Genomic DNA, 20,326 nt, shown 5'->3' with positions numbered 1-20,326 from the left:
TAGGGAAGGGTACCAAAAAATGTATGCAGCATTGAAGGTCCCCTAGAACACAGTGGCCTCCAACATTCTTAAATGGAAGAGGTTTGGAACCACCAAGACTCTTCCTTGAGCAGCCGCCCGGCCAAACTGAGCAATCGGGGGAGAAGGGCCTTGGTCAGGGAGGTGACCAAGAACCCTATGGTCACTCTGGCAGAACTTCAGAGTTCCTCTGTAGAGATGGGAGAACCTTCCAGAAGGACAACCATCTCTGCAGCACTTCACCAATCAGGCCTTTGTGGTACAATGGCCAGATGGAAGCCACTCCTCAGTAAAAGGCACAGGACAGCCCACTTGGAGTTTGCCAAAAGACACCTAAAAGGACAAGATTCTCTGGTCTGATGAAACCAAGATTGAACTCTTTGGCCTGAATGCCAAGTGTCAGGTCTGGAGAAAACCTGGCACCATCCCTACGGTGAAGCATGGTGGTGGCAGCATCATTGTGTGGGGATGTTTTTCAGCAGCAGGGACTGGGCGACTAGTCAGGATCGAGGAAAAGGTGAACGGAGCAAAGTACAGAGAGATCCTTGATGAAAACCTGCTTCAGAGTGCTCAGGACCTCAGACTGGGGCGAAGGTTCACCTTCCAACAGGACAATGACCCTAAGCACACAGCCAAGACAACGCAGAAGTGGCTTTGGGACAAGTCTCTGAATGTCCTTGAGTGGCCCAGCCAGAGCCCGGACTTGAACCCGATCGAACATCTCTGGAGAGACCTGAAAATAGCTGTGCAGCGACACTCCCCATCCAACCTGACAGAGCTTGAGAGGATCTGCAGAGAAGAATGGGAGAAACTCCCCAAATACAGGTGTGCCAAGCTTGTAGTGTCATACCCAAGAAGAATTTCTTATTTTTAATAAATTTGCAAACATTTAAAAAAAAAAACTGTTTTTGCTTTGTCATTATGGGGTATTGTGTGTAGATTGATGAGGGAGAAAAAAATAAAAAAATAAAGAGCAGAGTATGCGTTTTGGAAGCCTCCCGAGTGGCGCAGTGGTCTAAGACATTGTGTCAAGAAGCAGTGCGGCTTGGTTGGGTTGTGTTTCGGAGGACGCACGGCTCACGACAATCGCCTCTCCCGAGTCCGTACGGGAGTTGCAGCGATGGGACAAGACTGTAACTACCAATTGGATACCACGAAATTGGGGTGAAAAAGGGGTATAAAAAAAAGAAAGTATGTGTTTTGGTGGTGGAAGTAGAAATAGAAAACAATTTCACACAGACATCTAAATGTCTTTGAGCAGGTGCTGGATATCAACATAAATTCAGTAAATGGTGAAAAGAGAATCCGTACACTGTATTCTGGGAGTTTAAATAACAAATCTGAGAAAGTATGCTATTTGGGCCTTCCCAAAAACAGAAGCCCCAGGCTATATTTGAAGTTCTACCCCAATCTAAAGCCTCTTGAGCTGGGATAGCTTTTACACTTATCCCCTGATGTAAATGGTTTGGACTTCTACAGGATGTGCCATTGAATAGACTAGAGGATAGATAGAGTAAAAAGAGCCAACTGTATGAATGGAAGAACCACTACCGGACGTCCATTACCGGCAAACAGCTGTGTTCAATTCACATGGAAAATAAACCTCTAAGATAAATATATAGAGAGAGACTTCCACAGCACATAACCAATTAGCAATGCAATCAATATCTTTACACAGTGAATAAAATAAACATGTAACAGTAAAATTCTATCCAGTAGAGATTGGGACACTGGAATAATAAAAGAATCAGAATTACGACAGATTTAAGATTTCCATGCAGATATGGACAAAATTATTTTAAGTCTATTATTTGAGGTTTTCTCAGTTGAATTTCCGCCATCGAATCTCACTGTAGATCGCTACCGATTTATCATGTGCAATTAGAGCTAATGGAAATGAATAATTGCACCTTTAAACACAACTTTTGTTAAGCTGCTCCAGTGTTAATAAAGTTGTGATGACCTTCCACATCAGGCAGGAAGGTGGTTTGTGATGAGAAGTGCAAACGAGATGAGCTGAGATGAGAGCATAGTAAGTAGAGTGAATAGAGACGACTGGGGGATTGATGTCTGTAGAGGTGGATGGGGAGCTGATATTGGGGGTCATTGAGCCCTGTGTGATGGATGACCTAAACTTGACGTCCTTGTCAAACGCCACGTCTTTGAAATGCAGACCTGAGTGTAGATGAGGGTCAGTGTGTGTGTAGTGTGTGTGTGTGTGCGGAACATTAATTCCTGCATGCTTGACTGGACACCTTGGCTAGGGACGGAGCGGGGGGGGTAAAGACACCACCTGTCCCACAATCCACCTCAAACACCCAGAGAGGGAGAGAGAGAGAGGGAGAGATGGAATATTAGAGAGGGTAATGAGGGAGAGGGGGAACAGAGAAGAGAAAGAAAGCCTCTGCAAAAACTGCAGTGCTGCAGGAAAGCCTCCTGCCAGGCCAAGCATGGACCGAGAGAGAGGGAGAGAGAGACAGAGAGACAGAGAGAGAGAGAGAGAGAGAGAGAGAGAGAGAGCGAGAGAGAGAGAGAGAGAGAGAGAGAGAGAGAGGAAGGGACAGAGAGAGAGGAAGGAAGGGAGAGAGAGAGAGAGAGAGAGAGAGAGAGAGGGGAAGGGAGAGAGCGAGAGGAAGGGAGAGAGAGAGGAAGCAAGAGAGAGGGAGAGAGACAGCATTAGCGAGTGAGTGTGTCAGCTGCCGTAGATCATGCAATTTCTCAGGCTCCCTCAGCCTCAGCCTCCTCCATTACATCACTGAAGATGAGGAGGAGAGAGCAGGAGAAGGAGGAGGAGGGGTTAGAGCTCGTAAAACACAGAGCACACAGTAAACATGTCTGCCCTCACATATGACAATATCCCTTCAGAGAGCGCTGGCTGACGTTGACCAGACTCTGTAGCTGGTTCCCACCCTGCCGCAGGTCCTGTACTGTTATACTGTAGCCTCACAGACTCCCATGCAGGTTGGATGGATCAGAGCTAAGCTAGGCTAACGCTACGTTGGGCTAACTCGGTACTCTCACTCACATTAACTCAGGAACTATGCTGTTAGCAGATAGCGGTATTAGCGGCTAACCTCAACTCTCACAGCGGTCCCTCTGGGGGTCCTGGGAGAGAGCGAGAGTGAGTGAGCATTACGGGTGTCCCCGGCTGGTGCCTGATTGTATTGGGAGAGAGAGTTGTGGGGATGAGAGGCGAATGTAAACATGGGTGAACTTTGACCCTGTGTAGCCGGTGGTCATACCAGAGGAGCAGAGTAGCCTGGTGGGGTGGTGTGTGGGAAAGAACACATACACACACCATCCCTTCCTTCTGACACTTCCCACAGCCCTGATGACACCTCTGTGTAGGGGGAGCGCTATAAATCTACCAGGGGTATGATACGATCAGCAAAGCAAACATCACTTCAAAATCCCTGATAGGAAGAAAAAACTGTTTGACACACAGCTCAACTCAAGCACACCAAAACACCCCCAATCTACCCCTCTCTTTCACATGCTCATAGACTTCAACCATTTTGGATAATGGCCTTGTCCCATATGTTGACACACTTTGCGTGAGGGGCTGTCAGCATATTGAGTTGACAGACCTCAGTGCTTCGACAGAGAATGACAGTGAGTAGAGTGGGTAACGTTATGGGGTCTCTGTGAGGAACATGATGTGGGTCATGTTAAAGTGGCTCTCGTCTCTCAGCACGGCCAGGCCCATGCTTTTGAGGTTGGCTCACTGATCCCGGCTGGCTGGCGTAGTAGGCCACAGCCAACCGCTGGCGTACGAGAGTGTGTGAGGCTCCCTACTGTACTTCACACTAAAGTATTTAGCTGCCTTCAACAGGCACTCCACAGAGAAGATGAGCACTTTCGAGGAGGATCATCTCATCTTTTCCAGTTACCTGAGGGGAGTGTTTTTGTAGGCTGTTGGATTGCCTGAGGGATATTTGACACTTCCAAAGGGACGAGGAGAAGCCGTGGTGTGATTGTAGTGCAGACCTGTGTTCAACTCTGTCTCTGTCAGCTTCTGTTCCATCAGTCAACTGGTTTGACCCACCAAGCAGCTTCTGAGTGGGGTCTCCCTCTATACATTTCTCTCTCTCTGGGTGGTTTAGTGGATGTTTCTGTCAGTCCTTCTGCTGAGCAGGATCTTTATAAAGAGGTCTGAGCGTCATGTTCTTATGGCCTTACGGTCCTTTCCCATGCGTGTGGTTTACTGAGCTGTCAGCAGAGTTAGAAGAGGTTAGATGAGTGAGAGAAGCCACACTGAAGGAGTACAATCAACTGAAGGGGAAATATGTACTCATCAAGTTCAAATATTCATCAAATTAAACCATCTATCAGATCATGACATAGTCGACTTCGAGGTTGGGCATGTTTGTGACTCGTAGAACCAGTAACCCTTGTGGCCGGTTAAACCAAAGCACATGATCACCTGCTATTCCCCTAATCATAAACAGATATGAGAGAGAGAGAGAGAGAGAGAGAGAGAGAGAGAGAGAGAGAGAGAGAGAGAGAGAGAGAGAGACAGAGAGAGAGAGAGAGAGAGAGAGAAGGAGAAAGAAAGAGGGACAGAGAGGGTATTCGTCATATATTGTGGAATGCTGGTGAAACATGACAGTGACCAGAGACGTCTAGTTATCTGGCGAGGGGGGATCAAGTTCTTAACCTCTCCCCCGACCCCGTGGTAAAAACAACAATCGCCCCTGATCTCTGTGTCACGCAACATCAAGACCAGAGTAAAGTGTGTGTGTGTGTGCGCGTGTCCATCGGTATGTGTGTGTGTGTATGGTTAAGGTAAAGACATGGTCTCTCCACAGTGGGCCTGTTTAAAATCCCAGTAATCCTGGGTACATCCCAAACCTATGTATTTACAATGAGGGTAATGAATCTTGGAGCTGTATAAGCCAGGGTCAATCAAGGAGCCGTGTTTAGGGGAGCCAGTGGGGTGGAGGGTTGGGTTTAAGAGGGGTGGTGATGGTGGAGGTTTGGGGTGTAGAGGGGTGGTGGTGTTGGAGGGTTGGGGTGGAGAGGGGTGGTGGTGTTGGAGGGTTGGGGTGGAGAGGGGTGGTGGTGTTGGAGGGTTGGGGTGTAGAGGGGTGGTGGTGTTGGAGGGTTGGGGTGGAGAGAGGTGGTGGTGGAGGAGGGTTGGGGTGGAGAGAGGTGGTGGTGGAGGAGGGTTGGGGTGGAGAGAGGTGGTGGTGGAGGAGGGTTGGGGTGGAGAGAGGTGGTGGTGGAGGAGGGTTGGGGTGGAGAGAGGTGGTGGTGGAGGAGGGTTGGGTGGAGAGAGGTGGTGGTGGAGGAGGGTTGGGGTGGAGAGAGGTGTAGAGGGGTGGTGGAGGGTTGGGGTGTAGAGGGGTTTAGAGGGGTGTTGGAGGGTTTGGGTGGAGATGGGTGTACAGGAGTTGGGGTAGAGAGGGGTGTAGAGGGGTGGTGGAGGGTTGGTGGAGGGTTGGTGTGGAGAGGGGTGTAAAGGGGTGGTGGAGGGTTGGAGTGGGGTGTAGATGGGTGGTGGAGGGTTTGGGTATAGAGGGGTGGTGGTGGTGGAGGGTTGGTGTGGAGAGGGGTGTAGAGGGTTGGTGGAGGGTTGAGGTGTAGAGGGGTGGTGGAGGGGTTGGTTGGTTGGTTACTGCAGAATACTGTCAACACATCTACAAAACTTCAGCACACAAGATGCAGCAGCAAGATGCAAATACCAAAATAAATGGCACTAGAACACATTGTGTTCTCCTTAACTCAATTTAAAATAAATTAGGCCTACATCTTCACATATGGACACTAATACAGGCTAATTTCACAAACAAAAACTCACACACCACAAAAACATTGCACAAGCTGTAGACTACACACACACACCACTACCTTTCTCCCTCATGCAAAACGGAAAAACAACCTGCCATTTTACGTGGCGCTACAATCCTTCACCGTGTGGAGGGTTTAATGGCCTTCCCAGATTGGGCTTTAATTAGCTGTTAATCATCTATGGTGCTTAACGAGCATAGCAGCTCTGGCACTCAGTCTCTCTCTCCCTCTCCCTCCCTCCCTCCCTCCCTCCCTCCCTCCCTCCCTCCCTCCCTCCATCCTGCTGTCTGTGACTGGTGTTGCTGGGCCATTAGGAGCAGACAACGAGCTAAAAGAGCCAAACAGCCCCATTAACTCCTTCAGTCCGCTCATCTCTCTCTCCCCCTCTCATCTCAGCCTCTCTATTTCTCAACCCCTCACTGCTCATCTCTTTCAGTCTCCCGCTGTCGTTCTCTCTCTCTCATAATGTTACAGGAACCAGCTGAACCCTCTAATGGCAGCTATCAGTCATGAGGGGAAGCCCAGTCCGCCCCCCGTCTCTCTCTCTCTCTCCCCCCACCCTTCCCCAGGGTGATGGGACTAAATTCCTCTAATGGTGGCAGTATGTGAGGAGGGCCTCTTCTCTAGAATGAGAGGGTTTATGCCCAGGAGCGCTCAAGACACTCAATGTTCATTACAGATCAAAACTAACTTGCATTCCTTTCTCTTTCGGTGGACATTCTCCATGTTATTGGAGTTGTAATTGATCTTGTGACACACCTACGTGTTTTTGATACAATGTCAATGTCCTCCTCTGTTTTTTCGACAACTGTAAAGGGAAACCTGCTGTGACATCTAGCCTACACACAACACAGTCTTAAAGAAATGGCATTTGAAATAACATTTAGCAAGGTGGAGAACAATCTCTTTCATTGTTCTCCTGAGGGACAGTCTGTCTCAGTAGCTCCAGGTGTGTTGGCCTGTCAGATATTCCATTACAGCTGGGGAGTGGGGCTGTTCTAGACACCACAGACACACTACTGACAGCTCTGTCCCTGTGGGCAATAATATCTGTTCCGTCACCATATGATGTCCCACTGGAACACATCAACTAAAGGAACTTCTGTTCCTACTGAGGTATTATTGATGGGAAATGCATTTAGATGTCCAGACAAAAGACGTGAAAACAGATAGTTTAAACAGATAATTGAAACACTGCTCTTCATCTATGCAGATTACATAATTGTTTCTATTGAGAACTGATACTATAAATTGTTGAATTTGAATGTAACAAAGATTACCAAAATAAGTAGGCAATGAAATTCAACTATGGTTTGATCTACTTCCAGTGTGTTCTCTCACAAAGCCTTGAGCCCTGAGATCCTGTGTTTATTAGGAGCACCACAACCCATCCCCTCTCTCCACCTGTTCTCTACTCTACCTGCTGAGCTGCTCTGCTGTGCAGGATGGATCAATATCGGCTGGATTGGCACACAGTGGAGGAGAGAAACAAAGTGCTGGATCGATCTGCACTGTAATGGTGTGTGTGTGAGGCTGTTTTAGGTTGGGCATAATTGCCTCTGCACTGGAGGGGGCAGAGCACCACGGGAATTACAGTGAAGGGAAACGAGACCATTACGGATACACAATAGTTGAATCACAGCAAGAAACATATTTGATTACCACGCTCAGTCATACTCTATGGAAGAGATCAGAACTTAAATCACATTGGGAGTTCCTGCTATGCTTAGCGGTAGGGGGACCGTTAAGACGTGCTAAGGACATCTGAGTTTCATGTGAAGACCCCTTCACTGAATCCCCCCACGGCTGCAGTCAGACAGTGTCACAGAGCAGTGCACCTTACAGCACTGCCAGTTAACGGCAGTCAAACTGTCAGCCAGCCAAACGCTGCCCTGGTCACTAACTAGCTGTAGGCTCCAGTGGTTCGACTACCTACTGTACCATCTGCAGTAACAGCCTGTTCCATAGATCATCTGTCCACTAGACGGTAGCACACTGTAGATCAGAACAGCAGGACACACACTGCTGTAGCAGAACTATGTCCAACTGTCCAATCACCACACAGCCAGGCCATCTGACTGGGGATAGCATACCCAGCTGGAAGGAAATGTGGGAAATGCGTGTGTGTACATGCTTATGTGTTTGTGTGTGTGTTTGTGTCCGACACAGGTCTGTCCATCTGTGAGTGTGTGGCAATGAGTCTATGCGCATGTGTGTGAGTACATCGACGACAGCAATGTGTGTATGTGTGTCTGAGTGATTCCCGAAACAACTCCCCTCCCCCAAAAGCCATCTCTGTGGCGTTGGTGTGTCACACCTCAGGTTGTGTGATTAATGACAGGGGCTGGGTCCTATCAGCGTCCTGATTAACACCACGACACAGGTCACAGAGCACAGCCTGATCACCACAGCACAGCCTTCCCTGTTACCTCATCAGCACTCATTACCACCCCTGGGCAGAGACTGGAGAGAGGTCGGAAGTATCTAGGTCCTAAAAGACATGCCAGTAGTAGTATCGTCAAACCATATGGCAGGCCTGGACAGCTTGATGGTTACTAGCTCTGCAATATGTATCTGGGAGAGCATCTCAATCGTCGGAAGTGGTTTATGTGAATCCTTGTTTCGGGAAAGGAGAGAGGGGAGGAAGCCATTAGACTATTTGAGACGTTCATTATTTCACAATCTTCAGCGCAGTATTCTCAACGCAATGGTTTAAACAGTTTGAGCATGACACCACAAAAATATGGAGCTTTTTGACCTTCTGGAACTTCTGAAACAGGAGAGAGGAGATATCTAATCTTGAGCACAATCTCTGCTGCTTCTCCGTGTGTGTAGGAGGCGACTGCAGTCACTGCGGTGCTATAAAACTATGACAGTCATTCTGACATCAACTAAATATACACAGGTCTAGTGTGCTTGGGGACAGGAGGGAGAGCTCAGAAACAGGACACTACATCATCCTCCTCAATAACCCCTTGGAGAAATGTGAGATTGCTTTGCCAGCAGAGTTACCAAAGACAGAGCCATGTCAGAGGAGCAGGAGGCTCAGGTAACAGGAAGGGAACGGCGCTGGACAGGAAATAACACTCTCTCACCGTCTCTTTTCATTAGCATTTCCTGCTAAACTAGCCTAGCATGGAGGAGGGGTAGGGACTTGACAGGGCTTCAGAGGAGTGGTTTGATAACGTGTGAGGAAGATAGTGCTGTGTGTGTGTTTATGTGTGGGTGTGTGTGTGTGTGTGTGTTTATGTGTGTGTGTGGGGGTGTGTGTGGGTGTGTGTGTGTGTGTGTGTTTATGTGTGTGTGTGGGGGTGTGTGTGTGTGTGTGTGCATAACTGCATATGTGTGTGTGACGTACCAGTCTGTTGATGCGTACAAACTCCTCGGGGGTCTTGGCCCACGGCGGCAGCTCTACGTCAGACACCACAGTCCCATCATCCATCACTCCCAGGCTGTAGTTGTTGGCGTTTACAAACATCTCAGAGAGGTAGTAGAACTCTGGGATCAACTCCTGGACAGACAGACAGACAGACAGAAGAAGAAGTGGGACATTAACGCCCAATTCACACTATAGAGGCAACCTGAACCGTACTTTCACAAAGTGCTTTAATGTTCATGTACTGTTAGTGTAAATAGTACATTCTAGAATAGTTTTGTCTAATATTTGTTATCAATAAATGAACACTTTTAGTTAATTAGGGAGAACACTATTACAGTAAGCCATTTTCTAATTTGAATAATACTGCTAAGATCCTCTGAGATAAAAGCCTCCAGTCCCAGTGTGTGTTACACTACACTAGAATATGTGACTACAGAGTATCCACATCATGACAGCCAGGTATAAAGAACAGGGGACTTTGACCTTCAGAGTGTGAAGCTACAGTTTACAGAGATAGTTAATTAACAGAAAGAAAGACAGAAAGAAAGAAAGAAAGAGAGAGAGAAGCCACTGTGTAAAGTACATTTAGAATGCAAGTGGAGATATGAGTGTGTGTGTGTGTGTGTGTGTGTGTGTGTGTGTGTGTGTGTGTGTGTGTGTGTGCGTGTGTGTGAGCGGAAGGTCCTTTAATCTGGGACTGCCACTGTCGTCCCTCAGACAGCTAGTCAGACGCTAGTCGCAACACTTGAGCTGTGCCATTACTCATGGAAATTACATTTCAGACTGCTCATCTGCTGCCTGTCTGCTACCACACTGCAGGCAGGCACTCTGATAAAAGGCATCAAAACCTAGTGTGTGTGTGTGTGTGTGTGTGTGTGTGTGTGTGTGTGTGTGTGTGTGCGCGCGCGCACTGGGGTTTCCAATATGATATTCTATTTTCTATGCTTCTCAAAGGATGTTATGTAGGAGTAGAATGAACGACAGGCCACAGAACTCACCAGAATGTGATTGTGTGTCTGTGCACAGTTTAATACTTCGTTATAGAATGATGATATTGAAAGATGGGCCCAAAAAACATTAACGTTTGTGTAAACTGAAGAGCTCAAATGTTAAGACCTTGAGGATATCAACTTTTGTTTAAACCGTGCTTCATTTCTAACAAACCATAGCTCAGCCTCAATGTGTATGAAATGCCTTCATATACAAAGACATAAATGTTTAGATTATGGGGTGAACCAAAACATATCCTGATAAATCTTTGCCATCCCGCAAACATAAATAAAACACTAATGTCGTTAGGAGTGTGTGTGGGCAAGGGTAACTAACTGGCGAGACTGGTCAATGTAAGCATGTGTTGAATTATCCCAATTCCTGGCGGCTCCTGATATGTTGAAGAAACAATAGCATGACACCAAATGTAAATCGAGTGCTTAATCAGCGTTCATCTCCCCCTTATGATATACTGAACCTACCAGTCAACGTAACGAGTGTCAAACATTAACTACTGCCATATTCCACAACAGGGAATTGAACAATGGATTTACGCATGGACCGAGCACTCGTACTTCAAAATGATACATCCAAAGCTAGCATATGACAGATACATAAACAGAGCACCACAATTATGAAGACTCAAGCCACAATAGAAGTATAACTCTTAATTTTATTCCACTATAAAACAACAGCTAGTGAGTGAGTGAGTGACTCCTAATAAAATAGCCTGTTAATAAAGCGCTGAGGAGCTGTTGTCTTGTAATGTCTCCTGGGTCGTGTTCAGTTGGCACAAAACGTACGAAAACAGAGTGAGATGGGGAGGTACTACTTGTCCGAAACGGAACTAGTCCAATAAGGAACACTTGGTTTTTTTCAGTTGCAAAACGTTTTGTTACAATATGTGTAACCCTAACCCTAATGAACACAACCCAGTTCTGTCTGACTAGAGTTGAGCCAGTTAAACCGTCTCCTGGGAAGTGTACAGTTGACACAAAACGGAGTGCCTAGGTTTTGCTACGGTATGACTTAATGAACAAGACCCTGAACTCTTTGACAGAACACAGTGTGACTGGGCCTGCTGACTGGTCACTGTACTGATGGACAGAGAGACAGAGACAGGGTGACGTTCTGACATCAGGGATGACTAGACCAGAGTCAACACCCATCTGTCATGTCCTTGTCTTCTTGTGACACGGCTGTGTATGACAACCTGACATGCAAATACATAATGGCAAAGAGGCTACAGGTAGGAGTGGCTGGGAACTGGTCAGCGCATGTGATCGGATGTTCTGTAAAGGCTGCACGCATGCACATGCACGCAAAACACACGCGCACACACACAGAATCCCTGGAAGACTGTCTATCAATCCATCAATCAAGCTCAGACCTGAGAACAGTCCTCACTGCGTCCAACAGTATGCAGACAAATACATGATTAGACAGGAAGCCAGTGAGTTCACTTCCTCTAGATGTGTTGTGTGTGTGGTAACCCGAGGCATGGGGCGGTAGCTAGCCAGGGAGACACCCTGTGTCAGTCCATAACCACATATCCAAACCTACAGATGGACCTGAGGGGAGGTCAGTCAGGAGAGAAAGAACCAAGCACATGTTTGGTCATCACAACCAATCCATGTCATACTACCATGAAAGCTTCAGAGACTACTGATCAAAGGTTCAAACTAAACCTGATTTCTACCCTCCCCACGCTGCCCCGCCTCCTCCCCCCGCTGCCCCGCCTCCTCCCTGCCTCCTCCGCTACTTCAGTCAACCTTGAATTGAACCTTTGGCCCATTGGGCCCCTTCTCCACTGGGCTTTGGGTCTATGGCAGGTCAGACCAATCCTCATCTACAGTTTGGGTCTCTAAGGCCCCAACCCTCCTCTTTAACAAGTGACCCACGCTCTTAAAACATTTATGAGTACAGGCAGCCATCTTGTTTCAAATGTAGATTTGGCCTGCTCTTTTGGCCTGGGTCGGGTGGAGTGGTGGCTGGGGGAGTTGGAAGGAGTTGACGGTTGATTGCACTTTGCCTCCAATGATGAAACATATGGCTCGCATTACCGGTAACACTTGATTGCGAAAGCCCAGGGAGAGAGAGAGAGAATCTAGTCTCAGTCTAGACCTGTCACAGTGGATCAACCACAAGAGCTCCACTCTACATCAAAACACACAGGTCCAGGCTCAACCCTGCACTCAATAACACGGCTTCCATGTTGAGTTTAGTTTAGCTCAGTCAAAATAACCTTCTGGCGACTTTCCTCGCATGGATGATCTCATTCACCTTGTTAACAAAGAGGAGTTACAAATGAGATGTATCAATTTAGCATGCTAAGTATACCATTTAGCTTTAGCTTCAGGACTATTGTAAGAAACTCTAAGAACCCCTCTATTCCTTCTGAAGGGGTAAAAGTCTTAGTGTGTTTTGTATCCCAGTGCATGGAGGGGTGATAACAGGTTAAAGCCCCCAGTCCAGTCTGTCTGTAGCGTAGGAGAGACTGTGATGACCTCCGGCCACAATCCCCTGACCCCGCCTGACCTTTTGCCTTAGCCCAAAGGCATCGCTGTGTGTATGTGTGTGTGTGTCAGTGTGTGTGCACTGTTGAAGTGTACGAGGGGGGAGGGGGGCCTGGGGCTGCGGCCCCTGCAGTGACCCGTGACAGGACAGGATTGGGGATCACAGAGGCTGGCCTCTGACCACTGCAGAGCAGGGGCCACTGCACATAATGGTGGGACCAGGGCAGAGAGTTTAGCAGAGGGGTGAAGCGGGGTAGCCCCCTGTATTTACCCCACCTTGTTAAGAGGGGCCATGGGGGGTGAGGGGATGAAGGGGACCACCGGCCCCCGTGCCGCCACCTCAGACTGGACAAATTTACACCAGGCCTCCCCCGGTCGACCCCATGGAAGCCGGAGGCCTCGTAAAATGGCCGACCTTCAGTTTGAGGTCAGGTTTTGTGGAGTGGAGAGGTTTTAGATGTGAGGAAGTGGGGTTGTTGTTTTTAGCCCAGTGTGTTTGTTTGCTCATTTGATTAGCCACTTTCTCTCTCCGGTGATGAGAGGAGGGGCATTTGAGAAGGCTTTAGGCTAATTCAACGAAAAGGGTGTAATTTGAACGTTGATTGTTTGGAATATGTTTGGAAGATAATGTTGACATTTGACCCCCTAGCTTTGAAGAGCATATTAAGAACATATTCTTATATGCAAAATCTGATACCACTATCTAAATCAATAGATATCCATCAATCACAAACTAACTAAAATGTGTTTATTTCCACACAGAAAACCATAATTTTATCAAAACACTTCTATCACAACTAAAAGGTAACCCGTCTTTAGAGACTGATACCATCCCCTCCTCCTATACTAGTATGTTCCCTGGCTCCTGGGGTCTGGACAGTGTTGGCTTCTCCTCACACTGGGAGGCTGCTGAAGGGTCTGGAGGTGTTGAGGGTCTCGGTGTGTGTGAACTTGTGTGTGAACGTCCAGAGGAGTGTGCAGACTGCAGAGGCCCTCTCTAGCTGATACACTGTCTGTCTTTCAGCAGCTAACTCCACTGTGAGGAGGCGGCGGCAGTGTGTGTGTTTGCGTGTATGTGTGTGTGTATGTGTGTGTGTGTGGTATTTGGTGTGTGTGTATGTGTGTGTTGCTACCTTGACGTCGGACGTGTCTCTCTGGCAATTCCTCCAGGCTCGGGACACGGAGGAGAAGGTGCGGTCAGCGTGGTCAAACTTCCCTCCCTGGAAGTTGAGGAACATGGTGGTGAAGGGTTCCTGGAAAATGAGAGAAGAAGAATGAGAGAAGAAGAATGAGAGAAGAAGAACGAGAGAAGAAGAATAAGAAGAACGAGAGAAGAAGAACGAGAGAAGAAGGAGAGAAGAGAACGAGAGAAGAAGAAGAAGAATGAGAGAAGAATAAGAATGAGAGAAGAACGAGAGAAGAAGGAGAGAACGATAATTTATCCACATATCCTGCTAATGGTGTGCTGTGACGCTGTAGTGTACATTTGAGAAAAAGGAGAAGAGGACATGACAGTTGACCCCACATCCTCATGATTAAGTTTTTATACTATAGTAAAAGTAGTCTGAATGTGTACACTGAGTATACCCCCTCAGAACAGCCTTAAATCAGTCAGGGAATGGAGTATACAAGGTGTCAAACGTGCTACATAAGGATGCTAGCCCATGTTGACTCCAATGCTTCCCACAGTTGTGTCAAGTTGGCTGGATGTCCTTTGGGTGGTGGATCATTCTTGAAACGCACGGGAAACTATTGAGCGTGAAAAACCCAGCAGAGTTGAAGTTCTTGACACAAACCGGTGTGCCTGGCACCTACTACCATACCCCTTTCAAAGGCACTCTTTTGTCTTGCCCATTCACCCTCTGAATGGGACACATACACAATCCATGTCTCAAGGCTTCTTTAACCGGTCTCCTCCCCTTCATCTACACTGATTGAAGTGGATTTAACAAGTGACATCAATAAGGGATCATAGCTTTCACCTGGATTCACCTGGATAGTCTATGTCATGAAAAGAGCATGTGTTTTTAATGTTTTGTACACTCAGTGTATGTACTGCAGTTCAATGTGTATATTCCAATAAATAATAGCATTTTCTATTGGCTAAAAAACACTCAAATCTAGCATTACATTTACGTAAATTGCTTTTTAAGGTAATATCTTACACCTAATACCCTTAATGCAATGGCGACAGATTGTCTCACTACTTGACACTTTCTTGTCACAAACCGCTGAAATTAACTAAGTGAACGGCAAGCGTCACTGTGTGACTGTAAAGCCCATAGAGTTGTGTTATTGGTGCGTTTCTAATCACGCTAAAATCTTGCTTGTGTCGATCAATAGACTGTCCCTCCGAAACAATAGCCCCCAAGTGAGAAGGACACAATTAGCCAGGCTAACGCTACTACAACGACACAGGAAATGACATGGACAATTAGGACAGAGACCAAAATGACCTCAGAGGAGGAGTACTGATCAGTTTAGCCTTTTAGATCATAATGAATACGATAATATGGACAGGGGGGACCTGATTCTAGATCAGCACTCCTACTCTGAGATGATTTGAATACAGGCCCAGGCCTTTTAAGGTCTGTCCTAGTGTTCATTTGGTCTTCCTATCCCGTCCACACGTTGACACTTGAATTGAAGGGCTTTTGGTAAAGTGGATTTAAAAATAAGCCAGCAATAAGCCAGCTAATGATGTGATGGGATCAATGGTTGTTTCCATAGGGAGCTACTGGGACAATTACAGGACAATCCAAGGGCTCTGGGAGAAGGTTAGAACCCCTCCCTCTATGGTAGAACAGTCCCCCGTAGTTGGTATAGAAAGAGTGATGGTATCTAATATTGGCAGTATGAGGGTTTCATACAGTGATCAATATAACAGAACACAATCAAAATTATCACGTGGGAGAAAGATAACTTAATGAAAGCTTTAGATTGAGTAGTTCAGCAGCAGACGTAAAAAATTATTACAGAATAATAGCCCCTCACTAAACAAAGCTAAATTCAATACGTATTGCTGAACTTATTACAAATAAAAATCATTTCAGAGTTCCTCTTATGTTGCAAAGCAGACACACAGAAAGAAAATACGACACATGATGAATTTTGCTTCGGCGTGCTACTTCTCTGTTTTACGAGCAGCACAACATGTAAATAAATAACCATGGCCAGCCAGGGACAATCCTCTGTGCATAAGTTTGCATGTAGATCGGGCCTATATTTCACTATGACATAAATCAACCCGACTCTTTATGCGTCCGTGTCCAATTATAAAACAACAATTAGCTGCAATGAGGTGTGCTCCATGTCTAATGATGAATATTTAGTAAATATTTCAACATGACGGGTTTGTGGCAACTATAATGTATTCATTTCTAAATGTAATCTGTTTTTCATAAAACAGTGACAAAAATGTAGGCCTATTTTCTCATGTTTTACATGAAACAGTTGATATAAAATCCTATTCTATACACATTTTTCGTGGTGGTATTTAGTATTTTCATTTAACCTTAAAATGTACCAGGTTGAACCATTGAGGTCAAAAGAAGTCTTTAGCAATGTTAATGTGTCAAAAAGGCAAGTTATCTTTACAAGCGAGGCATTTTATTGTCACATACACCGGATAGGTGCAGTGAAATGTGTTGTTTTACAGGGTCAGCCATAGTAGTACGGTCACCCCTGGAGCAAATTAGGGTTAAGTGCCTTGTTCAAGGACACGTCGACAGATTTTTCACCTTGTCGGCTCGGGTATTCGAACCAGTGACATTTCGGTTACTGGCACAACGCTCTAACCGCTAGGCTACCGGGGTGTAGGTGGGGTGGATATAGTTTGGGTATAATTGTGGGTAGGTAACTTACGATGCGCAGCAGCCACATCTGGGTGAAGGAGGAGGTGGAGTAGTGGGTTCCGTAGTGGAACTTGGGCACCTGGTCGTCCTCCCAGGATTCATAGCGGTCGTTGAAGAACGCCGCCCTCTTGGGGTTCAGGGCACCAATGGGCTGTGAGGAGTAAGAAACGTAAAATGTTATTACAACGTTATTACAACAGAGAGACTGATAGACAAAAAAATGGATAGAGAGATAGAGATAAAAGATAGAGAGAAAGAGTGACAGTACAAAAAGAAGAAAGAAACATTTTATAACACAGTACATTGAACTCTTTTAGCTTTCAGAGAGAGCAGACATTGCTTCAAACCCAGGGCATATATATTCAAATGATATTGGTAACCTTTGTGCATTCGTCGAATGAATATTAGATGCTGTTTTGTTTTGAAGATCAATCCATTCCAACAGAGTGCATTTCACTTCATAGCCCTGAAACACAACCCCCTGCGGCTAGTCTGTCAGAGAGAACGAATGTGTTGCGATGAAAGGAGGCCTAGGAACATCAATAGCAAGGGCCGGGAGGTTCCTTTTTCCTTTTTTATTAATCTGTAGCTAATACACTGGTCAGGAGACGCAGACGCCATTGTGGGTCTAAAAAATTGATCAGTTGCATTAATTTTCCATTGATCTCAGAGAAACCAATACCCGCCGGAGACTGGCTTATTATTTAAATGCTCATTTTTAGAAATCCCTTTTTTACCCATTACATTTTTATTAGTCTTTTATTAGCCTCCTCTTCATCCCTCGCTCCAAACACACCTCCTCTCTGATCAATGGTAATGGAATGATGGCCTTTTGAAGATGAAGCACTGGCTGGTGGATCGATAGGCCCTCTCTCATATCATAGTGCTGTCATGGGAGGCCTCGTCCAGGCAGGGGAGAGGCTATTGATCTGATGCTGCTGTTACTGTGTCGGGTGGGTGTAATGGTGTGTGTGTGTGTGTGTGTGTGTGTTCTGATTGTATCCAAGGGTGCACCCATTCAAGACCGTACCCAATTACCTTCCTTATACTCGAACAACTGGAAAAGAACAGGAACACACCAACACACACACACCAACACACACACCGCCTCATGCCGACACAGTGTGCTGGGCTATGCTGACAGTGACACACTGTTGGCTTACCCAGGGCTACTGGGGGTGGGAGTACACACACTGAATTATACAGTACAACGATTGGACTGATTTATTGCCGTAATAACCGTAGAGCTCATTAAAAAAAGAAAAGGCTGGAAGACGAATCTAAAATAAAAAGAGACTGAGTGCAGAGAAATGAGAGAGAGAGAGAGAGAGAGAGAGAGAGGGGGGGGAGCAAGATAATAAAAGAGAGAGAGGGGAATGAGAGAGAGAGAGGCGAGAGAGGGGAGAGAGAGAGAGAGGAGAGAGAGAGACAGAGAGAGAGAGAGGAGAGAGAGAGACAGAGAGAGAGAGAGAGAGACAGAGAGAGAGAGAGAGAGAGAGAGAGAGAGAGAGAGAGAGAGACAGAGAGAGAGAGAGACAGAGAGAGAGAGAGACAGAGAGAGAGAGAGAGAGAGAGACAGAGAGAGAGATCTACACTCTACATTGTTTACTGCTGTAAATTACCGCCGGGTGGAGAGCGTTGCGCGGCGAGGAGGGCGGTACAATAGAGCGGTGGTGACAGCGTCGTACATCAGGGCCGTCCCCGGTGAGGAGCGCCCTGATCGAGTGAAAGCCACCGATTGGGCTAATATGTTCAGGCGGTGCCTGCGAATAGCACTTTGACGAGCGGTCGGATAAATGAGCTGCTATCGTTGTTTTTAATTAGACTTTGAATGGGAATGAGATTAGAATAAGCAATGGATGGAGTTAGATGGTGTTACTGCTTCAAAGAGGAGAATATGGGAGACTTTAATCTTGGATAAGGGTTTAATCTGTTGTTCATCAAGAATGTAGATTCGGTATGTGTTGGGAAATGGTTATTGTAGAATCATTATTACGCCATAGATTTGGCTTACACTTATAAAAGTACTATTCTAGCCAACTGCTACCCATAACCACTCAACTATACAAGAGGGGGTTGGTGATGTCTAATCTTTTATGTGATGCTAAATCCTCTACCATATTGGAACCAGAAGAAATGCATCATACAGTAACATGTCATTGTGCTGATATACTGTTAGCAGATCAAATAGATATTTATGTTCTCAAATGATTCTGATCACAGGCACAAATAAAATAATTCAACAGTTAACCGACATTAAATCTAATATCAACCGGATAATACTAAAAATCATTCCATACAGCAAATATATCTGGCTAAAAATGCTATCAAGATGAGCAGAAACCAGACAGTAGCATCTAATTAACCATTATAACATTACATCTCTCCAAATTATAAGGGTCAGCAATGGTATAACAAACTATACTGTTTCCTTCCACGTTAGGATTCTTTGACAAAATAAATAGCTAATTTAGGAAGGCTCAGTCTAAGTTTTGCCAGAAAGCCTTGAGACATAAATCAAACCATGGTTTTGAGAGAACTGTTTATATATAATGTCCTATTTAAACAGTGAGAATGACGTGGTGTTGGAGGGGTGTGAGAAAACATATGGGACGCATCTTGAAATCAATACCCCATTAACCCCCTCGACGGTGCCAAAGTACGAGGGCCCTGGAACCGCTCAATATAAAGCTGCGTTATTTTTGCTACATTGCAAATACAGGACCCCAAACCTGTACAGGTCAACACCTCGTTCAAGCATCCCATTTCAGGAGTCCTTCCAAATTGCCTGTTTAAAAAGGCCTCACTGTTAGAGCAGGGGTGCGTCCCAAATGTCACCCTATGTCTTACATCGTGCACTACTACTACTACTACGGAGCGTCCAAAAGTAGTGCACTAGATAGGGAATAAGGTTGTCTAGTGTAAGGCCGTGTCCTTATCGCGGTGACTACAATGTTATCTCAGGGCTGGGTTTCATGTCAGGCCGAGGTTAGAGTTTAGGATAACAAAGACCCCCGGGGTATGAACGGAATCGCTCTGACAGAAGGAATATAAATTTGAGAGGACATGCACTCGCGCACGCACACACGTATGCACACGCACGCATGACAGTGTGTGACACGCGGGCGTTCGTGGCAATTTCAGCCTCTCAATGTCACAGGGGTCTCATATGACCTGTTTCTATCAAAGCAGAGCACGACATGAGAGGGGGAGGGAGGGAGGGAGGGAGGACAGAAAAATTATTATAATTTGGGGGATGCTTATATTTGTCCTGTTACACACAAGTGTGTAATGGAAATGTTTTTTTTTTGCATATCCCAACTCCCCCTGAGAGACGCACAGAAGGAGGGGTCACGGCCAGGGTCGCCATTGTACAGCAACCCTGGAGCAATTAGGGTTAAGTGCCTTGCTCAAGGGCACAGAGACAGCTTTTTTTATAAAAAAATGTTTCACCTTGTTGGCTCCAGTATTCGAACCAGCAACCTTTCGGTTACTGGCCCAACGCTCTAACCTCGAGAAAAAGGAGAGAGCGAGAGAGAGCGAGAGAGGGATGGAGAGATATCAGAAGGGAGGGGGGGTTATGATGAACAAAACAAAAAGAGTAGACATTAGAGGAGGAGTATTGAGCGTCGGAGCGGCTGTCCTTTCCCAGACGATGCAGTCTGCCACACTCCGCTGGTCATACATTGATATCACACCGTGTCAACAGCATGAATAAAACTGCTGTAATAAAGATTGGTCCACCTCGCATCTCTCCTTCCTTCACTCCCTCACTCTTC

At 46.2% G+C, this 20,326-nt stretch overlaps 1 protein-coding gene across 5 annotated transcripts in view; it reads right to left on the bottom strand.

Moving 5' to 3' along the window:
• Nucleotides 1-20,326, bottom strand: part of lrba (LPS responsive beige-like anchor protein) — a 290,109-nt gene that overhangs the window by 62,353 nt on the left and 207,430 nt on the right. For all 5 annotated transcript variants that reach the window (XM_045208535.1, XM_045208534.1, XM_045208539.1 and 2 more), the window contains 3 exons: nt 16,558-16,698; nt 13,827-13,946; nt 9,167-9,319 (listed from right to left, as the gene is read on the bottom strand). In XM_045208535.1, the coding sequence (XP_045064470.1) occupies nt 9,167-9,319; nt 13,827-13,946; nt 16,558-16,698 (414 nt within the window). The remainder of the gene's footprint in view (nt 1-9,166; nt 9,320-13,826; nt 13,947-16,557; nt 16,699-20,326) is intronic.

This window comes from Coregonus clupeaformis, chromosome 3, assembly GCF_020615455.1.
Source record: "Coregonus clupeaformis isolate EN_2021a chromosome 3, ASM2061545v1, whole genome shotgun sequence".
NCBI classification, from domain to species: Eukaryota; Metazoa; Chordata; class Actinopteri; order Salmoniformes; family Salmonidae; genus Coregonus; species Coregonus clupeaformis.
Note: the sequence above shows the minus strand (reverse complement) of the source record. Positions and strands in the feature narration are given on the sequence as shown.